The 27,329-nt window shown below is 47.2% G+C and overlaps 1 protein-coding gene across 8 annotated transcripts; it reads right to left on the reverse strand.

Annotated features, from left to right (window-relative positions):
* Nucleotides 1-395: 395 nt before the first annotated feature.
* On the reverse strand, nucleotides 396-27,329 carry zc3h14 (zinc finger CCCH-type containing 14). 8 transcript variants are annotated; one of them, XM_052524448.1, is made up of 18 exons: nucleotides 27,124-27,329; nucleotides 26,433-26,475; nucleotides 26,158-26,272; nucleotides 25,959-25,999; nucleotides 25,032-25,185; nucleotides 24,391-24,757; nucleotides 23,916-24,112; nucleotides 23,556-23,656; nucleotides 23,254-23,409; nucleotides 22,214-22,297; nucleotides 16,550-16,671; nucleotides 15,399-15,622; nucleotides 11,150-11,361; nucleotides 7,688-7,826; nucleotides 7,347-7,492; nucleotides 3,218-3,297; nucleotides 2,935-3,041; nucleotides 396-735 (listed from the first exon to the last, which is right to left on the reverse strand). In XM_052524448.1, exons 1-18 carry the CDS (start codon nucleotides 27,157-27,159, stop codon nucleotides 699-701), a joined length of 2,361 nt encoding a protein of 786 aa, XP_052380408.1. In that variant the 5' UTR covers nucleotides 27,160-27,329; the 3' UTR covers nucleotides 396-698. The 8 variants fall into 8 exon arrangements, with proteins under 8 accessions (XP_052380408.1, XP_052380400.1, XP_052380401.1 ...); XM_052524440.1 differs by having other exon boundaries at nucleotides 11,150-11,364; XM_052524441.1 differs by having other exon boundaries at nucleotides 11,150-11,364; nucleotides 23,916-24,109; nucleotides 24,391-24,760.

Here is a 27,329-nt window from a genome sequence, read left to right on the forward strand (position 1 = left end):
TACAAGAGGTGGTACCCAGTCAGTCCAGCAGCGTAATGATCGGTCTCTCCCTCAACTGAGCCTGGGGACGAGGTTATGAAAATACACGGACCAGCAAATTTGACATGGAGTATTTTAATATACTTTCAACATTATCAAAAAAAAGAAAAGAAAAAGAAAAAGTGCAGTAAAATAACTTTACCTGTAAGTTGTCTGGTTAAAAACACAAAATATGTCAGTTTCACAAAATGAAATAAAGGACCGACCAGATCGTTGATAACTAAACCGTAAAGAGAATACAAACAATAACTAAACAGTATAACCACATCTTTCTACAGCAGGGATCAACAAGATTCAGACACGGGGGGCAAATTTATTTTCCTAAAAGTTCAGGGGGTCGAACACAAAACAACAGCAAGAAGCCCAAACAGATTTTTATTTGACTAAAACAATGACTTCAAACTTTGCTTACATTTGTATACAAACAAATCTCTCCATTATGCATGGGAATAGTTTGGAACACACTCCCAAAGTAAAAAAAAAAATAAAATAAAAAAATCACTTGAAGCTGAAATGCTGGTGTTTTTACAGTCTTTATGTCCAATAACAAACACTTTATTTTGCTCATAAAACTTGGGGGGGGGGGCAAATAAAATCACCTGCGGGCCAAATTCAGCCCGTGGGCCACCAGTTGGAGAACCCTGTTCTGTAGCGTCACATCATCTCGACTCGGTCAGTCTCAGGTACTCTTGTCGTCTAGCTAGGAAGATTTACAAGGAAAATAAAAGGAGAGCATTAGGACCAAATAGGACACGGTCTGACAAACGGAGATTGAAAATGGCGTCTCATGAAAGTTACTCGAAGTACCAGTAACAGATGCTGCATAACAAATGAATGATGAAACGTGTTCAAACTTTTAAAAAACACGCCACGGAAGTTATGAGAGGCAACGTTAAGTATGTAGAGTTTGTTCTGGGTAGGTAATACTGGGTAGGTAATACTGGGTAGGTAATACTGGGTAGGTAATACTGGGTAGGTAATACTGGGTAGGTAATACTGGGTAGGTAATACTGGGTAGGTAATACTAGTTATGTAATGCCTGGTTACCTGTTCTGGGTAGGTAATGCTTGGTTACCTGTTCTGGGTAGGTAATACTGGGTAGGTAATGCTTGGTTACCTGTTCTGGGTAGGTAATACTGGGTAGGTAATACTAGTTATGTAATGCCTGGTTACCTGTTCTGGGTAGGTAATGCTTGGTTACCTGTTCTGGGTAGGTAATACTGGGTAGGTAATGCTTGGTTACCTGTTCTGGGTAGGTAATACTGGGTAGGTAATGCTTGGTTACCTGTTCTGGGTAGGTAATACTGGGTAGGTAATGCTTGGTTACCTGCTCTGGGTAGGTAATACTGGGTAGGTAATGCTTGGTTACCTGTTCTGGGTAGGTAATACTAGGTATGTAATGCTTGGTCACCTGTTCTGGGTAGGTAATGCTTGGTTACCTGTTCTGGGTAGGTAATACTGGGTAGGTAATGCTTGGTTACCTGTTCTGGGTAGGTAATACTGGGTAGGTAATGCTTGGTCACCTGCTCTGGGTAGGTAATACTGGGTAGGTAATGCTTGGTTACCTGTTCTGGGTAGGTAATACTAGGTATGTAATGCTTGGTTACCTGTTCTGGGTAGGTAATACTAGGTATGTAATGCTTGGTCACCTGCTCTGGGTAGGTAATACTAGGTATGTAATGCTTGGTCACCTGTTCTGGGTAGGTAATACTAGGTATGTAATGCTTGGTCACCTGTTCTGGGTAGGTAATACTAGGTATGTAATGCTTGGTCACCTGTTCTGGGTAGGTAATACTAGGTATGTAATGCTTGGTCACCTGTTCTGGGTAGGTAATACTGGGTAGGTAATGCTTGGTTACCTGTTCTGGGTAGGTAATACTAGGTATGTAATGCTTGGTTACCTGTTCTGGGTAGGTAATACTGGGTAGGTAATGCTTGGTCACCTGTTCTGGGTAGGTAATACTGGGTAGGTAATGCTTGGTTACCTGTTCTGGGTAGGTAATACTGGGTAGGTAATGCTTGGTTACCTGTTCTGGGTAGGTAATACTGGGTAGGTAATGCTTGGTTACCTGCTCTGGGTAGGTAATACTGGGTAGGTAATGCTTGGTTACCTGTTCTGGGTAGGTAATACTGGGTAGGTAATGCTTGGTTACCTGTTCTGGGTAGGTAATGCTTGGTTACCTGTTCTGGGTAGGTAATACTGGGTAGGTAATGCTTGGTCACCTGCTCTGGGTAGGTAATACTGGGTAGGTAATGCTTGGTTACCTGTTCTGGGTAGGTAATACTAGGTATGTAATGCTTGGTCACCTGCTCTGGGTAGGTAATACTAGGTATGTAATGCTTGGTCACCTGTTCTGGGTAGGTAATACTAGGTATGTAATGCTTGGTCACCTGTTCTGGGTAGGTAATGCTTGGTTACCTGTTCTGGGTAGGTAATACTGGGTAGGTAATGCTTGGTTACCTGTTCTGGGTAGGTAATACTGGGTAGGTAATGCTTGGTCACCTGCTCTGGGTAGGTAATACTGGGTAGGTAATGCTTGGTTACCTGTTCTGGGTAGGTAATACTGGGTATGTAATGCTTGGTTACCTGTTCTGGGTAGGTAATGCTTGGTCACCTGCTCTGGGTAGGTAATACTAGGTATGTAATGCTTGGTCACCTGTTCTGGGTAGGTAATACTAGGTATGTAATGCTTGGTCACCTGTTCTGGGTAGGTAATACTGGGTAGGTAATGCTTGGTTACCTGTTCTGGGTAGGTAATACTAGGTATGTAATGCTTGGTTACCGGTTCTGGGTATGTAATGCTTGGTTACCTGCTCTGGGTAGGTAATACTGTGTATGTAATGCCTGGTTACCTGTTCTGGGTAGGTAATACTGTGTATGTAATGCTTGGTTACCTGCTCTGGGCCTTGGTCCACTTGAGGGCGTGTCTGGGAGGGACCGAGGCAGTGGGGTGGTAGAAGGTGCAGCCAGTGCGTTTACACTGGGCTCCAAACCGACAAGGCTGACAGAGACAAAACGTCATCTTGAAGTTGATACAGCAACATTTTGATCAGCACTCAAGACATTCCTTATTTCCTTACTAGTGTCGAAATGGAAGATTGTATAACAGACAGCTCAAAAACAGGTATTTCAGGACAAACTCCTTTCAACCTCATGGTTGTAGAGTATTGTTCTGACCTTGGGGTGGTAGAAGAGACAGTCCATCTTCTTACACTCTGGGAAGAAACGGCAAACGCTGCTGGTCTGGACTGGAGGCACTGTAATTAAACCAACTACCCATTAAAACACTGTTGGTCTGGACTGGAGGCACTGTAATTAAACCAACTACCCATTAAAACACTGTTGGTCTGGACTGGAGGCACTGTAATTAAACCAACTACCCATTAAAACACTGTTGGTCTGGACTGGAGGCACTGTAATTAAACCAACTACCCATTAAAACACTGTTGGTCTGGACTGGAGGCACTGTAATTAAACCAACTACCCATTAAAACACTGCTGGTCTGGACTGGAGGCACTGTAATTAAACCAACTACCCATTAAAACACTGCTGGTCTGGAGACACTGTAATTAAACTAACACCCATTAAAACACTGCTGGTCTGGAGGCACTGTAATTAAACCAACTACCCATTAAAACACTGCTGGTCTGGAGACACTGTAATTAAACTAACACCCATTAAAACACTGTTGGTCTGGAGACACTGTAATTAAACCAACTACCCATTAAAACACTGCTGGTCTGGAGGCACTGTAATTAAACCAACTACCCATTAAAACACTGCTGGTCTGGAGGCACTGTAATTAAACCAACTACCCATTAAAACACTGCTGGTCTGGAGGCACTGTAATTAAACCAACTACCCATTAAAACACTGCTGGTCTGGAGGCACTGTAATTAAACTAACACCCATTAAAACACTGCTGGTCTGGAGACACTGTAATTAAACTAACCCATTAAAACACTGCTGGTCTGGAGACACTGTAATTAAACCAACAACCCATTAAAACACTGCTGGTCTGGAGGCACTGTAATTAAACCAACTACCCATTAAAACACTGCTGGTCTGGAGACACTGTAATTAAACTAACACCCATTAAAACACTGTTGGTCTGGAGACACTGTAATTAAACTAACACCCATTAAAACACTGTAATTAAACTAACACCCATTAAAACACTGTAATTAAACTAACACCCATTAAAACACTGTAATTAAACTAACACCCATTAAAACACTGTTGGTCTGGAGACACTGTAATTAAACCAACTACCCATTAAAACACTGCTGGTCTGGAGGCACTGTAATTAAACCAACTACCCATTAAAACACTGTTGGTCTGGAGACACTGTAATTAAACTAACACCCATTAAAACACTGTAATTAAACTAACACCCATTAAAACACTGTAATTAAACTAACACCCATTAAAACACTGTAATTAAACTAACACCCATTAAAACACTGCTGGTCTGGAGACACTGTAATTAAACTAACACCCATTAAAACACTGTTGGTCTGGAGACACTGTAATTAAACTAACACCCATTAAAACACTGTAATTAAACTAACACCCATTAAAACACTGCTGGTCTGGAGACACTGTAATTAAACTAACCCATTAAAACACTGCTGGTCTGGAGACACTGTAATTAAACCAACAACCCATTAAAACACTGCTGGTCTGGAGACACTAATTAAACTAACACCCATTAAAACACTGCTGGTCTGGAGGCACTGTAATTAAACTAACACCCATTAAAACACTGCTGGTCTGGAGACACTGTAATTAAACTAACACCCATTAAAACACTGTAATTAAACTAACACCCATTAAAACACTGCTGGTCTGGAGACACTGTAATTAAACCAACACCCATTAAAACACTGCTGGTCTGGAGACACTGTAATTAAACTAACACCCATTAAAACACTGCTGGTCTGGAGACACTGTAATTAAACTAACACCCATTAAAACACTGCTGGTCTGGAGACACTGTAATTAAACCAACACCCATTAAAACACTGCTGGTCTGGAGACACTGTAATTAAACTAACACCCATTAAAACACTGCTGGTCTGGAGACACTGTAATTAAACTAACACCCATTAAAACACTGCTGGTCTGGAGACACTGTAATTAAACTAACACCCATTAAAACACTGCTGGTCTGGAGACACTGTAATTAAACTAACACCCATTAAAACACTGCTGGTCTGGAGACACTGTAATTAAACTAACACCCATTAAAACACTGCTGGTCTGGAGACACTGTAATTAAACTAACACCCATTAAAACACTGCTGGTCTGGAGACACTGTAATTAAACTAACACCCATTAAAACACTGCTGGTCTGGAGACACTGTAATTAAACCAACAACCCATTAAAACACTGCTGGTCTGGAGACACTAATTAAACTAACACCCATTAAAACACTGCTGGTCTGGAGGCACTGTAATTAAACTAACAACCCATTAAAACACTGCTGGTCTGGAGGCACTGTAATTAAACTAACACCCATTAAAACACTGCTGGTCTGGAGACACTGTAATTAAACTAACACCCATTAAAACACTGTAATTAAACTAACACCCATTAAAACACTGCTGGTCTGGAGACACTGTAATTAAACCAACACCCATTAAAACACTGCTGGTCTGGAGACACTGTAATTAAACTAACACCCATTAAAACACTGCTGGTCTGGAGACACTGTAATTAAACTAACACCCATTAAAACACTGCTGGTCTGGAGACACTGTAATTAAACTAACACCCATTAAAACACTGCTGGTCTGGAGACACTGTAATTAAACCAACACCCATTAAAACACTGCTGGTCTGGAGACACTGTAATTAAACTAACACCCATTAAAACACTGCTGGTCTGGAGACACTGTAATTAAACTAACACCCATTAAAACACTGCTGGTCTGGAGACACTGTAATTAAACTAACACCCATTAAAACACTGCTGGTCTGGAGACACTGTAATTAAACTAACACCCATTAAAACACTGCTGGTCTGGAGACACTGTAATTAAACTAACACCCATTAAAACACTGCTGGTCTGGAGACACTGTAATTAAACTAACACCCATTAAAACACTGCTGGTCTGGAGACACTGTAATTAAACTAACACCCATTAAAACACTGCTGGTCTGGAGACACTGTAATTAAACTAACACCCATTAAAACACTGCTGGTCTGGAGGCACTGTAATTAAACTAACACCCATTAAAACACTGCTGGTCTGGAGGCACTGTAATTAAACTAACACCCATTAAAACACTGCTGGTCTGGAGACACTGTAATTAAACTAACACCCATTAAAACACTGTAATTAAACTAACACCCATTAAAACACTGCTGGTCTGGAGGCACTGTAATTAAACTAACACCCATTAAAACACTGCTGGTCTGGAGGCACTGTAATTAAACTAACACCCATTAAAACACTGCTGGTCTGGAGGCACTGTAATTAAACTAACACCCATTAAAACACTGTAATTAAACTAACACCCATTAAAACACTGCTGGTCTGGAGGCACTGTAATTAAACTAACACCCATTAAAACACTGCTGGTCTGGAGGCACTGTAATTAAACTAACACCCATTAAAACACTGCTGGTCTGGAGACACTGTAATTAAACTAACACCCATTAAAACACTGTAATTAAACTAACACCCATTAAAACACTGCTGGTCTGGAGGCACTGTAATTAAACTAACACCCATTAAAACACTGCTGGTCTGGAGACACTGTAATTAAACTAACACCCATTAAAACACTGTAATTAAACTAACACCCATTAAAACACTGTAATTAAACTAACACCCATTAAAACACTGTAATTAAACTAACACCCATTAAAACACTGTAATTAAACTAACACCCATTAAAACACTGTAATTAAACTAACACCCATTAAAACACTGCTGTTAGATACAGACAGGGGTAGAAGACAAATAAAAAAGGTAACATCTCAACTGATAATATTTACACATTTAATAACGAACATATATACAAAACATCCAAATCTAATGCTGTGCTCATAACATCTCGTAAAATATATGTTGTTTTGTCTTTAACGTTATAATTTGAATAGGAGTATGACAACTGTACTTTGAGTTTATGGTTGACCCAGCTCGTTCGCCATTAGCGATCGACGTTCAAATCGGTTCAAAGCACGTGAACGCACACGACTCGTTGCTTCCTGTTTACAAGTACTGTTTTTCTGAGTTTCCCCCACATGTAATGAATGCAGCATAAGGGGGGCTTAAAGGGGTGTGTCTGTACCTGGTCTGACTGGAGGGGTGTAGGGGGCAGGTCCTCTGCGGCTGACGTGAGTGAAGGGACAATCTGGTTTGGAACACTTGCCGTCAAACTTACAGTTAGGATGGACGAACAGGCATTTGTCCCCAAACTTACAGCTGGGGAAAGTTCTAGACACAAGAGAGAACAACATATTAGTCAATACAATACAAATCTAAATAAATGTATGTAGTTTTAGGGTTTAAAACCCCCACAATTCCACAAAAAAACAGACTAAAATGCAGACATTGTTTTGATTTTCAATTCACGGAGTGCCGATTGGTCTTTATTCAAAGGGAAAACCATCTGGGTCAGGCTGTTCTTACTTGCACTGAGTGGTAGGGTGGTGGTAAACGCACTCATCTCCACTCTTACAGACGGGCCAGAACTTACACCTCTCCAGAACCTTCTGTCTCTTCACAGGACCCGCCTCCTCCTCCTCCTCCTCAGCCTCCATCCCTAACTCTGAAACCGAGGAACGACATGATGACAGATTTTAGATGAAGGCCGGCTTTCCAGACCAGAAACGACTCTGTAGAACGTTACCCAGAGAACTAGGTAGATGTTTCTTACAAAAAGCATACCAAACAAAACATTGACTCGTACCTTATACAGCAGTATCAAAGCTGTTTAGTGAGAACCTTGGTCAGCCTAAAGTCTCCTTACCTCGCCAGAATCTCTTTCCATTGAAATAAAAATACAGATTTCTTGTAGTTTGGTCGCTGACATTGACAGTAGTGACCGGTGAACATCCCCAGTCAGGTCACAGACTAGCCCAGAAAACTGGTCACTTAAGACCACGTTGAAACCCTAGAGGAGCTGTAGTGTAGTTGACAGAAAGTGTCAGCCTCAGGTGGTAGCCTCAGCTGTTATACAGAGACAGCCAATCAGAACAACATCTGGTATGGTAGCCTCAGCTGTTATACAGAGACAGCCAATCAGAACAACATCTGGTGTGGTAGCCTCAGCTGTTATACAGAGACAGCCAATCAGAACAACATCTGGTGTGGTAGCCTCAGCTGTTATACAGAGACAGCCAATCAGAACAACATCTGGTGTGGTAGCCTCAGCTGTTATACAGAGACAGCCAATCAGAACAACATCTGGTGTGGTAGCCTCAGCTGTTATACAGAGACAGCCAATCAGAACAACATCTGGTGTGGTAGCCTCAGCTGTTATACAGAGACAGCCAATCAGAACAACATCTGGTGTGGTAGCCTCAGCTGTTATACAGAGACAGCCAATCAGAACAGCATCTGGTGTGGTAGCCTCAGCTGTTATACAGAGACAGCCAATCAGAACAACATCTGGTGTGGTAGCCTCAGCTGTTATACAGAGACAGCCAATCAGAACAACATCTGGTGTGGTAGCCTCAGCTGTTATACAGAGACAGCCAATCAGAACAACATCTGGTATGGTAGCCTCAGCTGTTATACAGAGACAGCCAATCAGAACAACATCTGGTATGGTAGCCTCAGCTGTTATACAGAGACAGCCAATCAGAACAACATCTGGTGTGGTAGCCTCAGCTGTTATACAGAGACAGCCAATCAGAACAACATCTGGTATGGTAGCCTCAGCTGTTATACAGAGACAGCCAATCAGAACAACATCTGGTGTGGTAGCCTCAGCTGTTATACAGAGACAGCCAATCAGAACAACATCTGGTATGGTAGCCTCAGCTGTTATACAGAGACAGCCAATCAGAACAACATCTGGTGTGGTAGCCTCAGCTGTTATACAGAGACAGCCAATCAGAACAACATCTGGTATGGTAGCCTCAGCTGTTATACAGAGACAGCCAATCAGAACAACATCTGGTATGGTAGCCTCAGCTGTTATACAGAGACAGCCAATCAGAACAACATCTGGTGTGGTAGCCTCAGCTGTTATACAGAGACAGCCAATCAGAACAACATCTGGTATGGTAGCCTCAGCTGTTATACAGAGACAGCCAATCAGAACAACATCTGGTGTGGTAGCCTCAGCTGTTATACAGAGACAGCCAATCAGAACAACATCTGGTGTGGTAGCCTCAGCTGTTATACAGAGACAGCCAATCAGAACAACATCTGGTGTGGTAGCCTCAGCTGTTATACAGAGACAGCCAATCAGAACAACATCTGGTGTGGTAGCCTCAGCTGTTATACAGAGACAGCCAATCAGAACAACATCTGGTATGGTAGCCTCAGCTGTTATACAGAGACAGCCAATCAGAACAACATCTGGTGTGGTAGCCTCAGCTGTTATACAGAGACAGCCAATCAGAACAACATCTGGTGTGGTAGCCTCAGCTGTTATAGAGAGACAGCCAATCAGAACAACATCTGGTGTGGTAGCCTCAGCTGTTATAGAGAGACAGCCAATCAGAACAACATCTGGTGTGGTAGCCTCAGCTGTTATAGAGAGACAGCCAATCAGAACAACATCTGGTGTGGTAGCCTCAGCTGTTATACAGAGACAGCCAATCAGAACAACATCTGGTGTGGTAGCCTCAGCTGTTATACAGAGACAGCCAATCAGAACAACATCTGGTATGGTAGCCTCAGCTGTTATACAGAGACAGCCAATCAGAACAACATCTGGTGTGGTAGCCTCAGCTGTTATACAGAGACAGCCAATCAGAACAACATCTGGTGTGGTAGCCTCAGCTGTTATACAGAGACAGCCAATCAGAACAACATCTGGTGTGGTAGCCTCAGCTGTTATGATCAGTCACTAGTAATAATGACAAGTGGAAGTGCTTAATCATTGAAAAAGTCTTCACAATTGTAATATCTGAGTGTCAAGGCTCACACCCTGGGCGGCAGGGTAGCCTAGTGGTTAGAGTGGAGGGGTGGCAGGGTAGCCTAGTGGTTAGAGTGGAGGGGTGGCAGGGTAGCCTAGTGGTTAGAGTGGAGGGGTGGCAGGGTAGCCTAGTGGTTAGAGTGGAGGGGTGGCAGGGTAGCCTAGTGGTTAGAGTGGAGGGGTGGCAGGGTAGCCTAGTGGTTAGAGTGGAGGGGTGGCAGGGTAGCCTAGTGGTTAGAGTGGAGGGGTGGCAGGGTAGCCTAGTGGTTAGAGTGGAGGGGTGGCAGGGTAGCCTAGTGGTTAGAGTGGAGGGGTGGCAGGGTAGCCTAGTGGTTAGAGTGGAGGGGCGGCAGGGCAGCCTAGTGGTTAGAGTGGAGGGGTGGCAGGGTAGCCTAGTGGTTAGAGTGGAGGGGTGGCAGGGTAGCCTAGTGGTTAGAGTGGAGGGGTGGCAGGGTAGCCTAGTGGTTAGAGTGGAGGGGTGGCAGGGTAGCCTAGTGGTTAGAGTGGAGGGGTGGCAGGGTAGCCTAGTGGTTAGAGTGGAGGGGTGGCAGGGTAGCCTAGTGGTTAGAGTGGAGGGGTGGCAGGGTAGCCTAGTGGTTAGAGTGGAGGGGTGGCAGGGTAGCCTAGTGGTTAGAGTGGAGGGGCGGCAGGGTAGCCTAGTGGTTAGAGTGGAGGGGCGGCAGGGTAGCCTAGTGGTTAGAGTGGAGGGGCGGCAGGGTAGCCTAGTGGTTAGAGCGTTGGACTAGTAACCGGAAGGTTGCAAGTTCAAATCCCAGAGCTGACAAGGTACAAATCTGTCATTCTGCCCCTGAACAGGCAATTAACCCACTTTTCCCAGGCCGTCATTGAAAATAAGATTTGTTCTTAACCGACTCGCCTAGTTAAATAAAGGTAAATAAAAAATAAAACACCCTAATACTAATTATAAAAGCAAAAATAATAAATTTTATTTATAACCATTTTGCCAATAAATAAATAAATAAATAATTCACTCCCTTTACCATCAGGGTACCCCTGCAGTCTATGGTGGATGCTGAGTTTGGGTTTTGTTCCGAGGTGGATGGAGGGGTCAGGCATGGTGGTCTTGGCTGGTTTAGGATAACTGTCATCCGCTTCCATGTCACAGTCTCCTAGGTTACCCAGGGGGCTAGGAACCCCATCCAGGGTCACAATGAACTTAGGACTGGCTGACCCCGCGGCTTCAGCCTTCTCACTGCTAGGAGGGAGGCAGAGGAGAGAGGGAGGGAGGCAGAGGAGAGAGGGAGGGAGGGAGGCAGAGGAGAGAGGGAGGCAGAGGAGGAGGGGAGGCAGGCAGAGGAGAGAGGGAGGCAGGCAGAGGAGAGAGGGAGGGAGGCAGAGGAGAGGGCAGAGGAGAGAGGGAGGGAGGCAGAGGAGAGAGGGAGGGAGGGAGGCAGAGGAGAGAGGGAGGCAGAGGAGAGAGGGAGGCAGGCAGAGGAGAGAGGGAGGCAGGCAGAGGAGAGAGGGAGGGAGGCAGAGGAGAGAGGCAGAGGAGAGAGGGAGGCAGGCAGAGGAGAGAGGGAGGCAGGTAGAGGAGAGAGGGAGGGAGTCAGAGGAGAGAGGGAGGAAGGCAGAGGAGAGAGGGAGGAAGGCAGAGGAGAGAGGCAGAGGAGAGAGGGAGGGAGGGAGGCAGAGGAGAGAGGGAGGAAGGCAGAGGAGAGAGGGAGGGAGTCAGAGGAGAGAGGGAGGGAGTCAGAGGAGAGAGGGAGGAAGGCAGAGGAGAGAGGGAGGAAGGCAGAGGAGAGAGGGAGGGAGTCAGAGGAGAGAGGGAGGCAGGCAGAGGAGAGAGGGAGGCAGGCAGAGGAGAGAGGGAGGAAGGCAGAGGAGAGAGGGAGGGAGTCAGAGGAGAGAGGGAGGGAGTCAGAGGAGAGAGGGAGGGAGTCAGAGGAGAGAGGGAGGGAGTCAGAGGAGAGAGGGAGGGAGTCAGAGGAGAGAGGGAGGGAGTCAGAGGAGAGAGGGAGGGAGTCAGAGGAGAGGGGAGGGAGTCAGAGGAGAGAGGGAGGCAGTCAGAGGAGAGAGGGAGGCAGGCAGAGGAGAGAGGGAGGGAGGCAGAGGAGAGAGGGAGGGAGGCAGAGGAGAGAGGGAGGCAGGCAGAGGAGAGAGGGAGGCAGGCAGAGGAGAGAGGGAGGGAGTCAGAGGAGAGAGGGAGGGAGTCAGAGGAGAGAGGGAGGGAGTCAGAGGAGAGAGGGAGGCAGGCAGAGGAGAGAGGGAGGGAGTCAGAGGAGAGAGGGAGGGAGTCAGAGGAGAGAGGGAGGAAGGCAGAGGAGAGAGGGAGGAAGGCAGAGGAGAGAGGGAGGGAGTCAGAGGAGAGAGGGAGGGAGTCAGAGGAGAGAGGGAGGGAGTCAGAGGAGAGAGGGAGGCAGGCAGAGGAGAGAGGGAGGGAGGCAGAGGAGAGAGGGAGGCAGGCAGAGGAGAGAGGGAGGGAGGCAGAGGAGAGAGGGAGGGAGTCAGAGGAGAGAGGGAGGGAGGCAGAGGAGAGAGGGAGGGAGGCAGGCAGAGGAGAGAGGGAGGGAGGCAGGCAGAGGAGAGAGGGAGGGAGGCAGGCAGAGGAGAGAGGGAGGCAGGCAGAGGAGAGAGGGAGGCAGGCAGAGGAGAGAGGGAGGCAGGCAGAGGAGAGAGGGAGGGAGTCAGAGGAGAGAGGGAGGGAGTCAGAGGAGAGAGGGAGGGAGTCAGAGGAGAGAGGGAGGGAGTCAGAGGAGAGAGGGAGGGAGGCAGAGGAGAGGGAGGGAGGCAGAGGAGAGAGGGAGGGAGGCAGAGGAGAGAGGGAGGGAGGCAGAGGAGAGAGGGAGGGAGGCAGAGGAGAGAGGGAGGAAGGCAGAGGAGAGAGGGAGGAAGGCAGAGGAGAGAGGGAGGAAGGCAGAGGAGAGAGGGAGGAAGGCAGAGGAGAGAGGGAGGCAGGCAGAGAGAGAGGGAGGCAGGCAGAGGAGAGAGGGAGGCAGGCAGAGGAGAGAGGGAGGGAGGCAGAGGAGAGAGGGAGGAAGGCAGAGGAGAGAGGGAGGCAGGCAGAGGAGAGAGGGAGGAAGGCAGAGGAGAGAGGGAGGAAGGCAGAGGAGAGAGGGAGGGAGGCAGAGGAGAGAGGGAGGGAGGCAGAGGAGAGAGGGAGGAAGGCAGAGGAGGAGGGAGGGAGGCAGGGAGAGAGGGAGAGTCAGGGAGTCAGAGGAGGGAGGGAGGCAGAGGAGAGAGGGAGGCAGGCAGAGGAGAGAGGGAGGCAGGCAGAGGAGAGAGGGAGGCAGGCAGAGGAGAGAGGGAGGCAGGCAGAGGAGAGAGGGAGGGAGGCAGAGGAGAGAGGGAGGGAGTCAGAGGAGAGAGGGAGGCAGGCAGAGGAGAGAGGGAGGGAGGCAGAGGAGAGAGGGAGGGAGGCAGAGGAGAGAGGGAGGCAGGCAGAGGAGAGAGGGAGGCAGGCAGAGGAGAGAGGGAGGGAGGCAGAGGAGAGAGGGAGGGAGGCAGAGGAGAGAGGGAGGGAGGCAGAGGAGAGAGGGAGGCAGGCAGAGGAGAGAGGGAGGGAGGCAGAGGAGAGAGGGAGGGAGGCAGAGGAGAGAGGGAGGCAGGCAGAGGAGAGAGGGAGGGAGGCAGAGGAGAGAGGGAGGGAGGCAGAGGAGAGAGGGAGGGAGGCAGAGGAGAGAGGGAGGCAGGCAGAGGAGAGAGGGAGGCAGGCAGAGGAGAGAGGGAGGAAGGCAGAGGAGAGAGGGAGGAAGGCAGAGGAGAGAGGGAGGAACAGACAGACAGAAAAGCATTATGACAGTTTTGTTTACTTAGCTTGTTTTCAGTGAGCCATGCTAGAACCCTGCTGCAACAACAACAACGTATAAAGAAAATATCTGAGCCAGCCCACACTGAGTCACGAAGAGGGCAGCCCACACTTGAGTCACGAAGAGGGCAGCCCACACTTGAGTCACGAAGAGGGCAGCCCACACTTGAGTCACGAAGAGGGCAGCCCACACTTGAGTCACGAAGAGGGCAGCCCACACTTGAGTCACGAAGAGGGCAGCCCACACTTGAGTCACGAAGAGGGCAGCCCACACTTGAGTCACGAAGAGGGCAGCCCACACTTGAGTCACGAAGAGGGCAGCCCACACTTGAGTCACGAAGAGGGCAGCCCACACTTGAGTCACGAAGAGGGCAGCCCACACTTGAGTCACGAAGAGGGCAGCACACACTGAGTCACGAAGAGGGCAGCACACACTGAGTCACGAAGAGGGCAGCACACACTGAGTCACGAAGAGGGCAGCCCACACTGAGTCACGAAGAGGGCAGCCCACACTGAGTCACGAAGAGGGCAGCCCACACTGAGTCACGAAGAGGGCAGCCCACACTTGAGTCACGAAGAGGGCAGCCCACACTTGAGTCACGAAGAGGGCAGCCCACACTGAGTCACGAAGAGGGCAGCCCACACTGAGTCACGAAGAGGGCAGCACACACTGAGTCACGAAGAGGGCAGCCCACACTGAGTCACGAAGAGGGCAGCCCACACTGAGTCACGAAGAGGGCAGCCCACACTGAGTCACGAAGAGGGCAGCCCACACTGAGTCACGAAGAGGGCAGCCCACACTGAGTCACGAAGAGGGCAGCACACACTGAGTCACGAAGAGGGCAGCACACACTGGGTCACGAAGAGGGCAGCACACACTGGGTCACGAAGAGGGCAGCACACACTGGGTCACGAAGAGGGCAGCACACACTGGGTCACGAAGAGGGCAGCACACACTGAGTCACGAAGAGGGCAGCCCACACTGAGTCACGAAGAGGGCAGCACACACTGAGTCACGAAGAGGGCAGCACACACTGAGTCACGAAGAGGGCAGCCCACACTGAGTCACGAAGAGGGCAGCCCACACTGAGTCACGAAGAGGGCAGCACACACTGAGCCACGAAGAGGGCAGCCCACACTGAGCCACGAAGAGGGCAGCCCACACTGAGTCACGAAGAGGGCAGCCCACACTGAGTCACGAAGAGGGCAGCACACACTGAGTCACGAAGAGGGCAGCACACACTGAGTCACGAAGAGGGCAGCACACACTGAGCCACGAAGAGGGCAGCCCACACTGAGTCACGAAGAGGGCAGCCCACACTGAGTCACGAAGAGGGCAGCACACACCGAGTCACGAAGAGGGCAGCACACACTGAGTCACGAAGAGGGCAGCACACACTGAGTCACGAAGAGGGCAGCACACACTGAGTCAAGAAGAGGGCAGCACACTATGAGTCACAAAGAGGGTAGTCACTATGATGTACCTGGCTGGCTGCACCATGCGTGGAGTAGCTGGCTGGATCTCCTCCTTGACCATGGCTCCCAGCCTGCTCCTCATAGGCACGGTGGTCTCCTCCCGTCTGCTCCTCATAGGGGGTGCCACTTCCTCCAGTCCCAGTCTACTCCTCACAGGAGGTGCCACTTCCTCCAGTCCGCTCCTCATAGGAGGTGGCATCTCCTCTAACCCCAGCCTACTCGTCATAGGCACCTAACAGGATCACAATGGAAAATAAGACATTCAGGTTGGATTGTGTTATACTCAATGACCTTTAAAAATACAGTCGTTTACTCTCTATGAGATCACAATAGAGGGGTTACGTGTATATCTTCATGTCTCAATCCATCTGTCTAGGTCTCACAAAAACCCTTTGATCAACAAACTAAATATGACCCCTCTATGGAAAGATGACTCACGAACACGAGGGTGTTCTCCATTTTGCTCTACGACCCTCACAATGGAGGCCGATTTAGACCTGGGACACCAGGTGGGTGGTTGCCCCTCTAAATCAGGGCCTGATTTAGACCTGGGACACCAGGTGGGTGGTTGCCCCTCTAAATCAGGGCCTGATTTAGACCTGGGACACCAGGTGTCTGCACTTAATAATCAGGTAGAAGAGTAAAGAAGCAGGCTCCGGACCTCACAGGGTCAGAGTTGAATACCCCGGTCCTAGATTCAAGACAGACACTTCAAAACCTTATGATGAATTGTTTGTTTTGTTATTCAATGTGTTTCTCTGGTCTATAGTAGTAAAGGCGAAATTCTATAATTGTTCAAGCAATAAAGTACAACAATTGTAAATGAGAACTACCTGGTTAAATAAAATAAAAATCAAATACCTAAAAGGGGTCCTAAAATAATAAATCAAATAGCTAAATGATCTATGGCCATCTTAAAAACAATTCCATATAACCATCTTAAAATAATTCCATATGACCATCTTAAAACAATTCCATATAACCATCTTAAAATAATTCCATATAACCATCTTAAAATAATTCCATATGACCATCTTAAAACAATTCCACATGTTAGCCTAGTAGAACCCCCCCACCCCCAACAGCTTAGAATTCAGCCTGTCTAAATGTATTTCCATGACATGGGGGGAGAATGGAGACAATTCGTTATGATCATCACCCTGTCCAGTTGTCCCAGTCTGTTCCGGACAGGAACCAGCTCCTCCTCCAGTTCAGGCCTCCTCACGATGAAGGAGCGTGTGTCAAACGGCTTCAGGACACTCCCCTCGGCCACTTCCAGAGCTACACAAGGACGACGCGAGACACCAATATTCTGTTAGTTCAATCGTCTGACGTGAGACTGTTGGTCTGGAGTTAAACAGTCCTACTCTCCAGTGTGTTAGTAGCGGTGAGCGATTAACCAAAATGTAGGTAAACGTTTGTGTGTTTGTTATTAAAAACAACTAATTGACAAGACGTCAGCTACATTATTTGAATTTCATTTAGTTGTTCTTTTTTGTGAGCCCAACGTGCCGTTTTTCTAGAGAAATCGAATCACGAACTATGTGGGACGCTGGGCTGAAGGTAGTTGTACTTTTCATGATGCAAATATTCAACCTAGTTCACAGCGCAGAAACATGGTAATTAACTGCAATGACCCTAATCAAATCGTGCCGGTTCTTTCCAGCTCGGACAGAGATGGATACACTTTTATGCCTGCTACTTTAAGTTAGATACACGCAGGCCGTATGAGAGAGCGATACACGCAGGCCGTATGAGAGAGAGATACACGCAGGCCGTATGAGAGAGCGATACACGCAGGCCGTATGAGAGAGCGATACACGCAGGCCGTATGAGAGAGCGATACACGCAGGCCGTATGAGAGAGCGATACACGCAGGCCGTATGAGAGAGCGATACACGCAGGCCGTATGAGAGAGAGATACACGCAGGCCGTATGAGAGAGCGATACACGCAGGCCGTATGAGAGAGAGCGATTACACGAAGGCCGTATGAGAGAGCGATACACGCAGGCCGTATGAGAGAGCGATACACGCAGGCCGTATGAGAGAGCGATACACGCAGGCCGTATGAGAGAGAGATACACGCAGGCCGTATGAGAGAGAGATACACGCAGGCCGTATGAGAGAGCGATACACGCAGGCCGTATGAGAGAGAGCGATTACACGAAGGCCGTATGAGAGAGCGATACACGCAGGCCGTATGAGAGAGCGATACACGCAGGCCGTATGAGAGAGCGATACACGCAGGCCGTATGAGAGAGCGATACACGCAGGCCGTATGAGAGAGCGATACACGCAGGCCGTATGAGAGAGCGATACACGCAGGCCGTATGAGAGAGCGATACACGCAGGCCGTATGAGAGAGCGATACACGCAGGCCGTATGAGAGAGCGATACACGCAGGCCGTATGAGAGAGAGATACACGCAGGCCGTATGAGAGAGCGATACACGCAGGCCGTATGAGAGAGAGCGATTACACGAAGGCCGTATGAGAGAGCGATACACGCAGGCCGTATGAGAGAGCGATACACGCAGGCCGTATGAGAGAGCGATACACGCAGGCCGTATGAGAGAGAGATACACGCAGGCCGTATGAGAGAGAGATACACGCAGGCCGTATGAGAGAGAGATACACGCAGGCCGTATGAGAGAGAGCGATTACACGAAGGCCGTATGAGAGAGCGATACACGCAGGCCGTATGAGAGAGAGCGATTACACGAAGGCCGTATGAGAGAGCGATACACGCAGGCCGTATGAGAGAGAGCGATTACACGAAGGCCGTATGAGAGAGCGATTACACGAAGGCCGTATGAGAGAGCGATTACACGAAGGCCGTATGAGAGAGCGATTACACGAAGGCCGTATGAGAGAGCGATTACACGAAGGCCGTATGAGAGAGCGATTACACGAAGGCCGTATGAGAGAGCGATACACGCAGGCCGTATGAGAGAGCGATACACGCAGGCCGTATGAGAGAGCGATACACGCAGGCCGTATGAGAGAGCGATTACACGCAGGCCGTATGAGAGAGAGCGATTACACGCAGGCCGTATGAGAGAGCGATACACGCAGGCCGTATGAGAGAGCGATTACACGTAGGCCGTATGAGAGAGCGATACACGCAGGCCGTATGAGAGAGCGATACACGCAGGCCGTATGAGAGAGCGATACACGCAGGCCGTATGAGAGAGCGATGTACACGCAGGCCGTATGAGAGAGCGATACACGCAGGCCGTATGAGAGAGCGATACACGCAGGCCGTATGAGAGAGCGATGTACACGAAGGCCGTATGAGAGAGCGATGTACACGCAGGCCGTATGAGAGAGCGATGTACACGCAGGCCGTATGAGAGAGCGATGTACACGCAGGCCGTATGAGAGAGCGATGTACACGCAGGCCGTATGAGAGAGCGATACACGCAGGCCGTATGAGAGAGCGATACACGCAGGCCGTATGAGAGAGCGATACACGCAGGCCGTATGAGAGAGCGATGTACACGCAGGCCGTATGAGAGAGCGATACACGCAGGCCGTATGAGAGAGCGATATACACGCAGGCCGTATGAGAGAGCGATATACACGCAGGCCGTATGAGAGAGCGATACACGCAGGCCGTATGAGAGAGAGATACACGCAGGCCGTATGAGAGAGCGATACACGCAGGCCGTATGAGAGAGAGATACACGCAGGCCGTATGAGAGAGAGATACACGCAGGCCGTATGAGAGAGATACACGCAGGCCGTATGAGAGAGAGATACACGCAGGCCGTATGAGAGAGCGATACACGCAGGCCGTATGAGAGAGCGATACACGCAGGCCGTATGAGAGAGCGATACACGCAGGCCGTATGAGAGAGCGATACACGCAGGCCGTATGAGAGAGCGATACACGCAGGCCGTATGAGAGACGAATGTACACAACACGGGGAGAGAGAGTTTTTAAAAAAGTTTTGAAGAACTAGTCAAATTACTTTGTCCGACAGCATGTTTAGGCGGGCTAGCCTATCTAAATAGGATGACTAAAGACAGCGCAGTATGGGGAACAGTGAGAGAACGTTGTCTGGCTGGCTGATACTTCCTGAGGAGAAACGAGAAGAATTTAAGGATGAAAAATAATAAAAGTAAAGATAGAAAAACTAAAGTAATATACACAAATTAAAACATTTTATTATAATTAATTATTTTTTCCATTGATGTCTACCCAATGTGGACCTGGACAGAGACAACAGAATATTTTTGGCAAATGAATGTTCACTATTTTTGGCTTTTCCATTAAAAAGCTCTCGAGTAACTTGTCATAATTTCAATCTATGTTTTTATTTTATTTTTAAGTATAGAAACCCATAATTTCTTTTGAATTATTTTAAAATCGAACCACCCTCAAAAAGCACTAATGTTGGGCAAAACAGTCCTCAATCTACACACAATACCCCATAATGACAAAGCGAAAACAGGCGAAGATTTTTTTGAAAATGTACTAAAAATAAAAAAAATTGAAATAGCTTAATTACTTAAGTATTCAGACCCTATGTAATGAGAATTGATATTGGGCTCAGGTGCATCCTGTTTCCATTGCACAGTTGACAGTGGAAGTCAGCACAAAAACCAAACCATGAGGTCGAAGAAATTGTCCGTAGAGCTCCGAGACAGGATTGTAATCGAGGCACAGATCTGGGGAAGGGAACCAAAACATTTCTGCAACATTGAAGATCCCCAAGAACACAGTGGAATCCAATCAATCATTCTTAAATGGAAGAAGTTTGGAACCACCAAGACTTCCTAGAACTGGCTGCCCGACCAAACTGAGCTATTGGGGGAGAAGGGCCTTGGTCAGGGAGGTGACCAAGAACCCAATGGTCATTCTGACAAAGCTCTAGAGTTCCTCTGAAGATGGGAGAACCTTCCAGAAAAAAAAACCCATCTCTGCAGCACTTCACAAATCAGGCCTTTATGGTAGAGTGGCAAGACGAAAGACACTTCAGTAAAAGGCATATGACAGCCCACTTGGAATTTGCCAAAAGGCACCTAAAGGATTCAGAACATGAGAAACAAGATTCTCCGGTCTGGTGAAACCAAGATTGAACTCTTTGGCCTGAATGCCAAGCATCACATCTGGAGGAAACCAGGCTCTGCTCATCTCCTGGCCAATACCATCCCTACGGTGAAGCATGGTGGTGGCAGCATCATGCTGTGGGATGTTTTTCAGCAGCAGGGACTGGGAGACTAGTCAGAATAGAGGGCAAGATGAACGGAGCAAAGTACAGAGATCATTGATGAAAACCTGCTCCAGAGGGCAAAGATTCACCTTCCAACAAGACTATGCCCTAAGCACACAGCAAAGACAACGCAGGAGTGGTATCAGGACAAGTTTCTGAATGTCTGAGTTGCCAAGCCAGAGCCCGGACTTGAACCTGATCGAACATCTCTGGAGAGACCTGAAAATAGCTATGCAGCAACACTCCCCATCCGATCTGACAGAGCTTGAGAGGATCTGCCGGGGCGGCAGGGTAGCCTAGTGGTTAGAGCGTTAAACTAGTAACCGGAAGGTTGCAAGTTCAAATCCCCGAGCTGACAAGGTACTAATCTGTCGTTCTGCCCCTGAACAGGCAGTTAACCCACTGTTCCTAGGCAGTCATTGAAAATAAGAATTTGTTCTTAACTGACTTGCCTAGTAAAATAAAAGGTAAAAAAATAAAATAAAAAGAATGGGAGAAACTCCCAAAATACAGGTGTGCCAAGCTTATAGTGTAATACCCAAGAAGACTCAAGGCTGTAATCACTGCCAAAGGTACTTCAACAAAGTAAAAGGTCTGAATACTTATGTAAATGTCATAGTTTTTAAAATCTGCAAACATGTCTAAAAATCTGTTTTTGCTTTGTCATTATGGGGCATTGTGTGGGGGGAAAAAAACGAGGGAAAAAAACAAACAATTTAATACATTTTAGGCTGTAACGTAACAAAATGTGGAAAAAAAGTGAAGGGGCCTGAATACTGACACTAAAAGGCCACTAAAACAAGTTGAGGGAGCAATTGGCATGCTGACTGCAGGAATATCTACAAGAGAGAATTTAATGTTAATTTCTCTGCCATAAGCAAAACAGCATATTTTAGAGTGGCCTTTTATTGTCCCCCAGCACAAGGTGCACTTATGTAATGATCATGCCGTTTAATATAATATATGCCATTTAGCAGACGCTTTTATCCAAAGCGACTTACAGTCATGTGTGCATACGTTCTACGTATGGGTGGTCCCGGGAATCGAACCCACTACCCTGGCGTTACAAGCGCCATGCTCTACCAACTGAGCTACAGAAGGACCAAATCAGCTTCTTGATATGCCACACCTGTCATGGGGATGGATTATCTTGGCAAAGAGGAGAAATGTTCACCAACAGGGATGTAAAACAAATTTGCGCGCAACATTTGAGAGAAATAAGCTTTTCATTCGTATTGGAACATTTCTGGGATCTTTAATTTCAGCACAAGGTGCACTTATGTAATGATCATGCCGTTTAAATCAGCTTCTTGAGATCTTTAATTTCAGCTCGTGAAACCAACACTGTTGTGGCAACATTTTTATATTCTACGTCTTTATTTTGGGGAGTTTGTGTGTATTGTTTTGTTTGGCATTACTGCAGATAGAGCTATATAGAAACATCAGCATTTCATCTGCAAAATACGTCTAACGCCACTAATAACATTTTATTTGAAAGTATCAGAGCCGACCCAGACCCGTGACATAATTTCGAATTCTGGATCCGAACCCGCTTGGAGCCATGGTGGATCCGTAAAGACTTCTCGTTAGGATGTGAGACTCACCTAAATAGTCACTGTGCTGCGCTCTCATGTTGTCTTCTGGCACGTCTAACTGCAGCCGAGAGGCCAGGGACCGAGACTGAACTACTGGGAGAGACCAGTACAGTCATAGTCAGGACAATGCAGTAATATTGATTGTCATTGTTGGATTTGGAGCTTGCAAAAAATAAATAAAATAAAAGGCATTTCACTGTAATAGTGCACGTGACACTGAAACATTCATGCTCCTTCTGTAATGAGGAGTCATGGGGCCCAATTCCAAATCCAACCCGAGACGGAGAGCTGAGTGGATTTGAAAAGTGTACTCAATATATAAGTATAAATATAGAAGAAAAATATAGATTAAAAACTCTTGGTAAATAGTGTGGTCTAAAGCTTATCATGAGATACTCTACCTCGGGTGAGCAAAACCTAGAGACTTCCTTACTATTCGATTTCGTGAACCAACTGTTGTTTACAAATATACACAAACCGCCACCCCTCGTCTTACTGGAGGCATCTTGCCGATGCAGCGTAAACCCTGACAGCTGTATTAATTCAGCCACGACTCGGTGAAACACAAGATATTAAAGATATTCATGTCCCGTTTCGTAGGATATTTGTGATGGTAGCTCTATTTTGTTATCCAATGATTGTACGTTGGCTAATAGGATCGATGGTAATGGCAGATTGCCATCGGATCCTTACAAGGCACCCCAAAACCTACGTCCCCGATATCTCCGTCTCTTTCTCATGCGAATCGCAGGAGTTTGGGTCTTGTCATGTGTCTGAAGTAAATCCTTCGGGTCTTGATTCGTTAAAGAAAAAAAAATATTTGTCCAGTACGAGGTGAGTAATCGCTGTCCTGTAATCTGGAAGCTTTTTTCGGTCAGTTGCGGAAAAATGTACAAAATAATTTACAAATAACACACAATAGCACAATTGGTTAGGAGACCGTAAAACAGCAGCAATCTCCTCCGGCACCATTGAACATATCTCTCAGATCTCCACAATAACATAGGGATTAGGGGTAATTTGGGATTGGGCCTTGGAGTCTGATTTACCTAGCTGCCTGGGGGGCTGAGGCTCTGAGGGGGTGTAAGACTGCCCCCTGGGGACCAGGCCGTGGAGGTGCTCCTGGACCAGCTGGATGGCTGCGTTCATCTCGTCAGTTGTTGAACGCGTCCTGGGTGCCACCGGAACCATCTGTCTCTGTGGTACTGGGGAAACACAGGTTCAATTAGTTCCTTTTGACAGTTTAGTCAGTAATAGGTGTCATGATAAACAGGACGACACATTACAGGTGGTAATTTCTAATAGTCGGGCGTGCTCTTCCTTTAAGGCGGATTGACAGAGAGTTACGTACTAGGTAGGTAGGCTGCAGTCTTGTTGATAGAGATCTGGGCCTCAGACATAGCCCTCAGTAGCAGGTTCTTGTTGGCTTGTTTGGCCGGGGGCAGGGAGGGTCTGGAAACGCACCGAGACATGGGTCAACACACAGACAACCCCCTGGGGGTCCCAACAACGTGTAGCGGGAATGTGAAAGGAGGGATGTTGAAACCAGTTCTGCTGCTGTCCTAAGGTGTTCACTTTAACTAACTGGAATCAAGAGTCGCTGCTCAACACAACAAGAAGCAAAACATACAGAGTAGATGAACATGTGGAAAGGAGAGAGTAACAGAGGTAAACGGAGAGTGTGTGTGTGTGTGTGTGTGCGTTTCCTTACTTGCGTTCTGGTTTGGAAGGCAGGGACACTCTGCTGGACAAGTTCTTGACCCCGTATCCTTCATCTTCCTCATCATCATCCTCCTCCTCCTCATCATCATCATCACTGTCTCGACCCCCGTCTGCTGCCTGGTTCACCCGCACCACGGAGCTCACCACTGGGGCTTTGCGCTTCCTCGAAGCCTCCTCCTGCTGCTGCTGGAGACAACAAGACCAGAGATGGTTGGCGACAGATATGGGAAAGCCATACTGACTGGCGACAGATCCTTTTCAAATGATTAAGAAATGCATCCTTCTTTCCTTTTCAAGTGAGCAGAGATCTCATTGGTTGGAATGATTAAAGTAATAGGGTGGTTTCACCAATCTAAATCACTTCTTGATCTCTGATTATGTCAAGACAATGAGGAAGGATGTATTTCTGTTGTATTGGAGCAAGGCCCTTGACTTAATAAAGGTAATTAGTAAACAATCTGCACCCTGCTGCCTCCTTCTCTGTATGTCCTGCTGTCTCTGCTGCTCCTACTGTCCAGGTGATAGCTGCTGTGCTGCTGCCTGCTGTGTGATCCCGAGGACCCCTCTGAGGACCTATAGGCGTCCGCCGACCTGCCTGTCCCCGAGGAGGACCTGCCCTGGGGCGGCCTGTAGATCTGAGCTGATGCCCGCCCTCCTCCGGAGGTGGATCCACGCAGGCGACCTGGGAGGACGCCCATGTCCACGGGGTCCTCGCCGATGAGGTCATCGTCTAGCTCGGGCTTGATGTCGATGACGGCCTCGGAGGAGGGAGGGTCCATCAGGGGCTTGACCGCGGAGGTGAGGCGGGACGAGGTTTTGTCTGAGGAGACCCTTCTGGACAGAATGACAGTGACGTTAGTGTGTGTGAGTATGAGCTGGGCTGTTTCACCCTGTTTGGTTGCAATAAAATGCCGAAGCTTCACGTCAATTAATTGATCCACATGTAGGTGTTGAGGTCTCGTCCGAGTAACGTCTGAATTAAATAAATGTGTTCGGGGTCTTTCATATGATCCAAGCCAACTTGAACCACGCTGATTTCAGTGAGCATGGCATGGCCTTTCTTTTCAATATATAGCTAATCGATGTTTGAAAATCAACACCTTACCTGTGCTCATGGGCGGAGCTTGACACACGGGCCTCTGTCCTATCAGAGCGCGAGCTGGACACCGCAAGGCCCTTTGACTCCTCCCCCTTCCACTCACTCTTCCCTGACGAGGTGCCAGTGTCAGAGTACAGCTGAGGCCTCAGGGATGCGGGTTCTTGATACACACAGAGAGATTGTCAATTTAGCTATACAAGGGTAGAGCTAGATAGAATACTGTCAAAGACAGCTCTACAACACATTCAAATAGCTAGACTACTTTATGCTATAGTGTTGTGACATTCCTAGCCTTGATAAGACTGTTGTTACAATCCTCTCTTAGGGGGTCGTTTGTTTTGGCATCGAACAACTCAAGGTCTTTCAATTCCCACTAGCGGTCTAAAGCACTGCATCTCAGTGCAAGGGGCGCCACTACAGTCCCTGGTTCGAATCTAGGCTGTATAACATCCGGTCGTGATTGGGAGTCCCATAGGGCGGCGCACAATTGGCCCTGCGTCGTCCGGGTTTGGCCGGTGTAGGCCGTCATTGTAAATAAGAATTTGTTCTTAACCTACTTGCCTAGTTAAATAAAGGTTACATAAATACATAGGATGATAGACTTCAATACAGTATATCACCCTAGTAAAAAGTCCAAATACAGTATATCACCCTAGTAAAAAGTCCAAATACAGTATATCACCCTAGTAAAAAGTCCAAATACAGTATATCACCCTAGTAAAAAGTCCAAATACAGTATATCACCCTAGTAAAAAGTCCAAATACAGTATATCACCCTAGTAAAAAGTCCAAATACAGTATATCACCCTAGTAAAAAGTCCAAATACAGTATATTTGGACTTTTTCAGCTAGGGAGCTGGTTCTCCTTTTGTGGTCACTGGAACTTAGCTACTGACCTCAGCTTCTCCGGGACTCCATGTAACCTGAACTTACCTACTGCCACAGACCTCAGCTTCTCCAGGACTCCATGTAACCTGTAAGAACAACACACCATACTGAGAACCATTGAAATAGAAAATACAAATTTACACCCAAAGAATCCTCTCAACTCAAGACACTTGCTGTAGCTGCCAAACAGCGAGACAATAGCTTTAGAATATCTGGGACCAGGCCTAGCTGGTTGCATACGTACCAGACAGTAAACTTGATGGTATTGTTGCCGAGGAAGAGGGACAGGTCATCAGACATCTGCTGGGAAGTCTTCTTGTTGGCCACCATCACCATGATATAGTCTGGTAACTCTTCGTCTAGGGGGAGAGAGAACAGTCAGAAGAACGTATTATATTCTAGAACCCTTGGTAGATGGTCAAGATCCATAGAAATATTATCATTGTATTTATATATAATGTCAACAGCAGTCAGATTAATTGCTGCAGATCAGAAGCTGATGTCAATATTCACACTTACCAACATAGGCACCGAGTTCTTGAAGCTTCCCCTTGATAGCAGCCTGGGAGAAAATAACAATATATTGTCTTAGGCCAGAAAACAACTTAACTACTTGGTACCAGTACCGGTTGAAAATGTAAAGCAGCAATCAGCAGTAGAAACAATAACAATGTCTATTCCCCGCCCCTGTTTGAGTAATAAACTGAAATATTGGACATTGAAATATCAAAATTTAGACATAACTGAAAGGAGTATATGTGCGTTAGAAACCCAATTTTTCGGCCAGAAAGCTCCGATTCAAACTCCCATTCTACACACTCCCGATGTTGTGTCCCAAAGCAACAGCTCTGCAAGCTTTAATGTCAAAATGTGTTCGTTAAACTCCATATTTGGTGAGTTACAGCGCAACTAACGTTAAGCTATCCTCAATTTACCACCGTTACCGCCGGTATGTAAGTTAGCGAACGTTACTTCTAAACAAAAGGTCAAAATAAATAAACATGTACAAAATTCCTATTCGGTACCTCAGAACTGTTATGGACTTCCAACATGTGAGATGCAGTACTGGGTGCCTTAATAGGCATATTTATTTGGGTTGCTTGTAAATTTGTACAAATTCTCTCATGGGTTTAGCGAGCTAGCTAGCTAGCGTTAGCTATGCTAACAGGATGGCTAATTAGACGAATAGCTAGCATCGAAATGACCTCACCCGTATTTTCTTGCTTATCTCTGTACCGATCTCCATGTTTGCGTGTGCTGTACCTAATACAATAAGAATCGTTATTATTATTATTATTTTTTTAAAGTAGGTTATTATTCACTAAACCAACACGTCGTGCCTACAAAAACACTAACGCCACTGTAATGTTAAATGCTAATGCTAATAGCAAACACGTTCGCAATGCAATGTGGGAT

This window comes from Oncorhynchus keta, chromosome 8, assembly GCF_023373465.1.
Source record: "Oncorhynchus keta strain PuntledgeMale-10-30-2019 chromosome 8, Oket_V2, whole genome shotgun sequence".
NCBI classification, from domain to species: domain Eukaryota; kingdom Metazoa; phylum Chordata; class Actinopteri; order Salmoniformes; family Salmonidae; genus Oncorhynchus; species Oncorhynchus keta.

Bases quoted from the DNA above. Each gene is read 5' to 3' on its own strand.
- zc3h14 (XM_052524439.1), bottom strand. From the start codon at position 27,159: ATGGAGATCGGTACAGAGATAAGCAAGAAAATACGG. The intron at 26,000-26,157 runs GTACGTATGCAA...TTGTTCTTACAG, and splicing joins ACCATCAAGTTTACTGTCTG to GTTACATGGAGTCCTGGAGA. The intron at 11,365-15,398 runs GTACATCATAGT...CCTCCCTCCTAG, and splicing joins CGCATGGTGCAGCCAGCCAG to CAGTGAGAAGGCTGAAGCCG.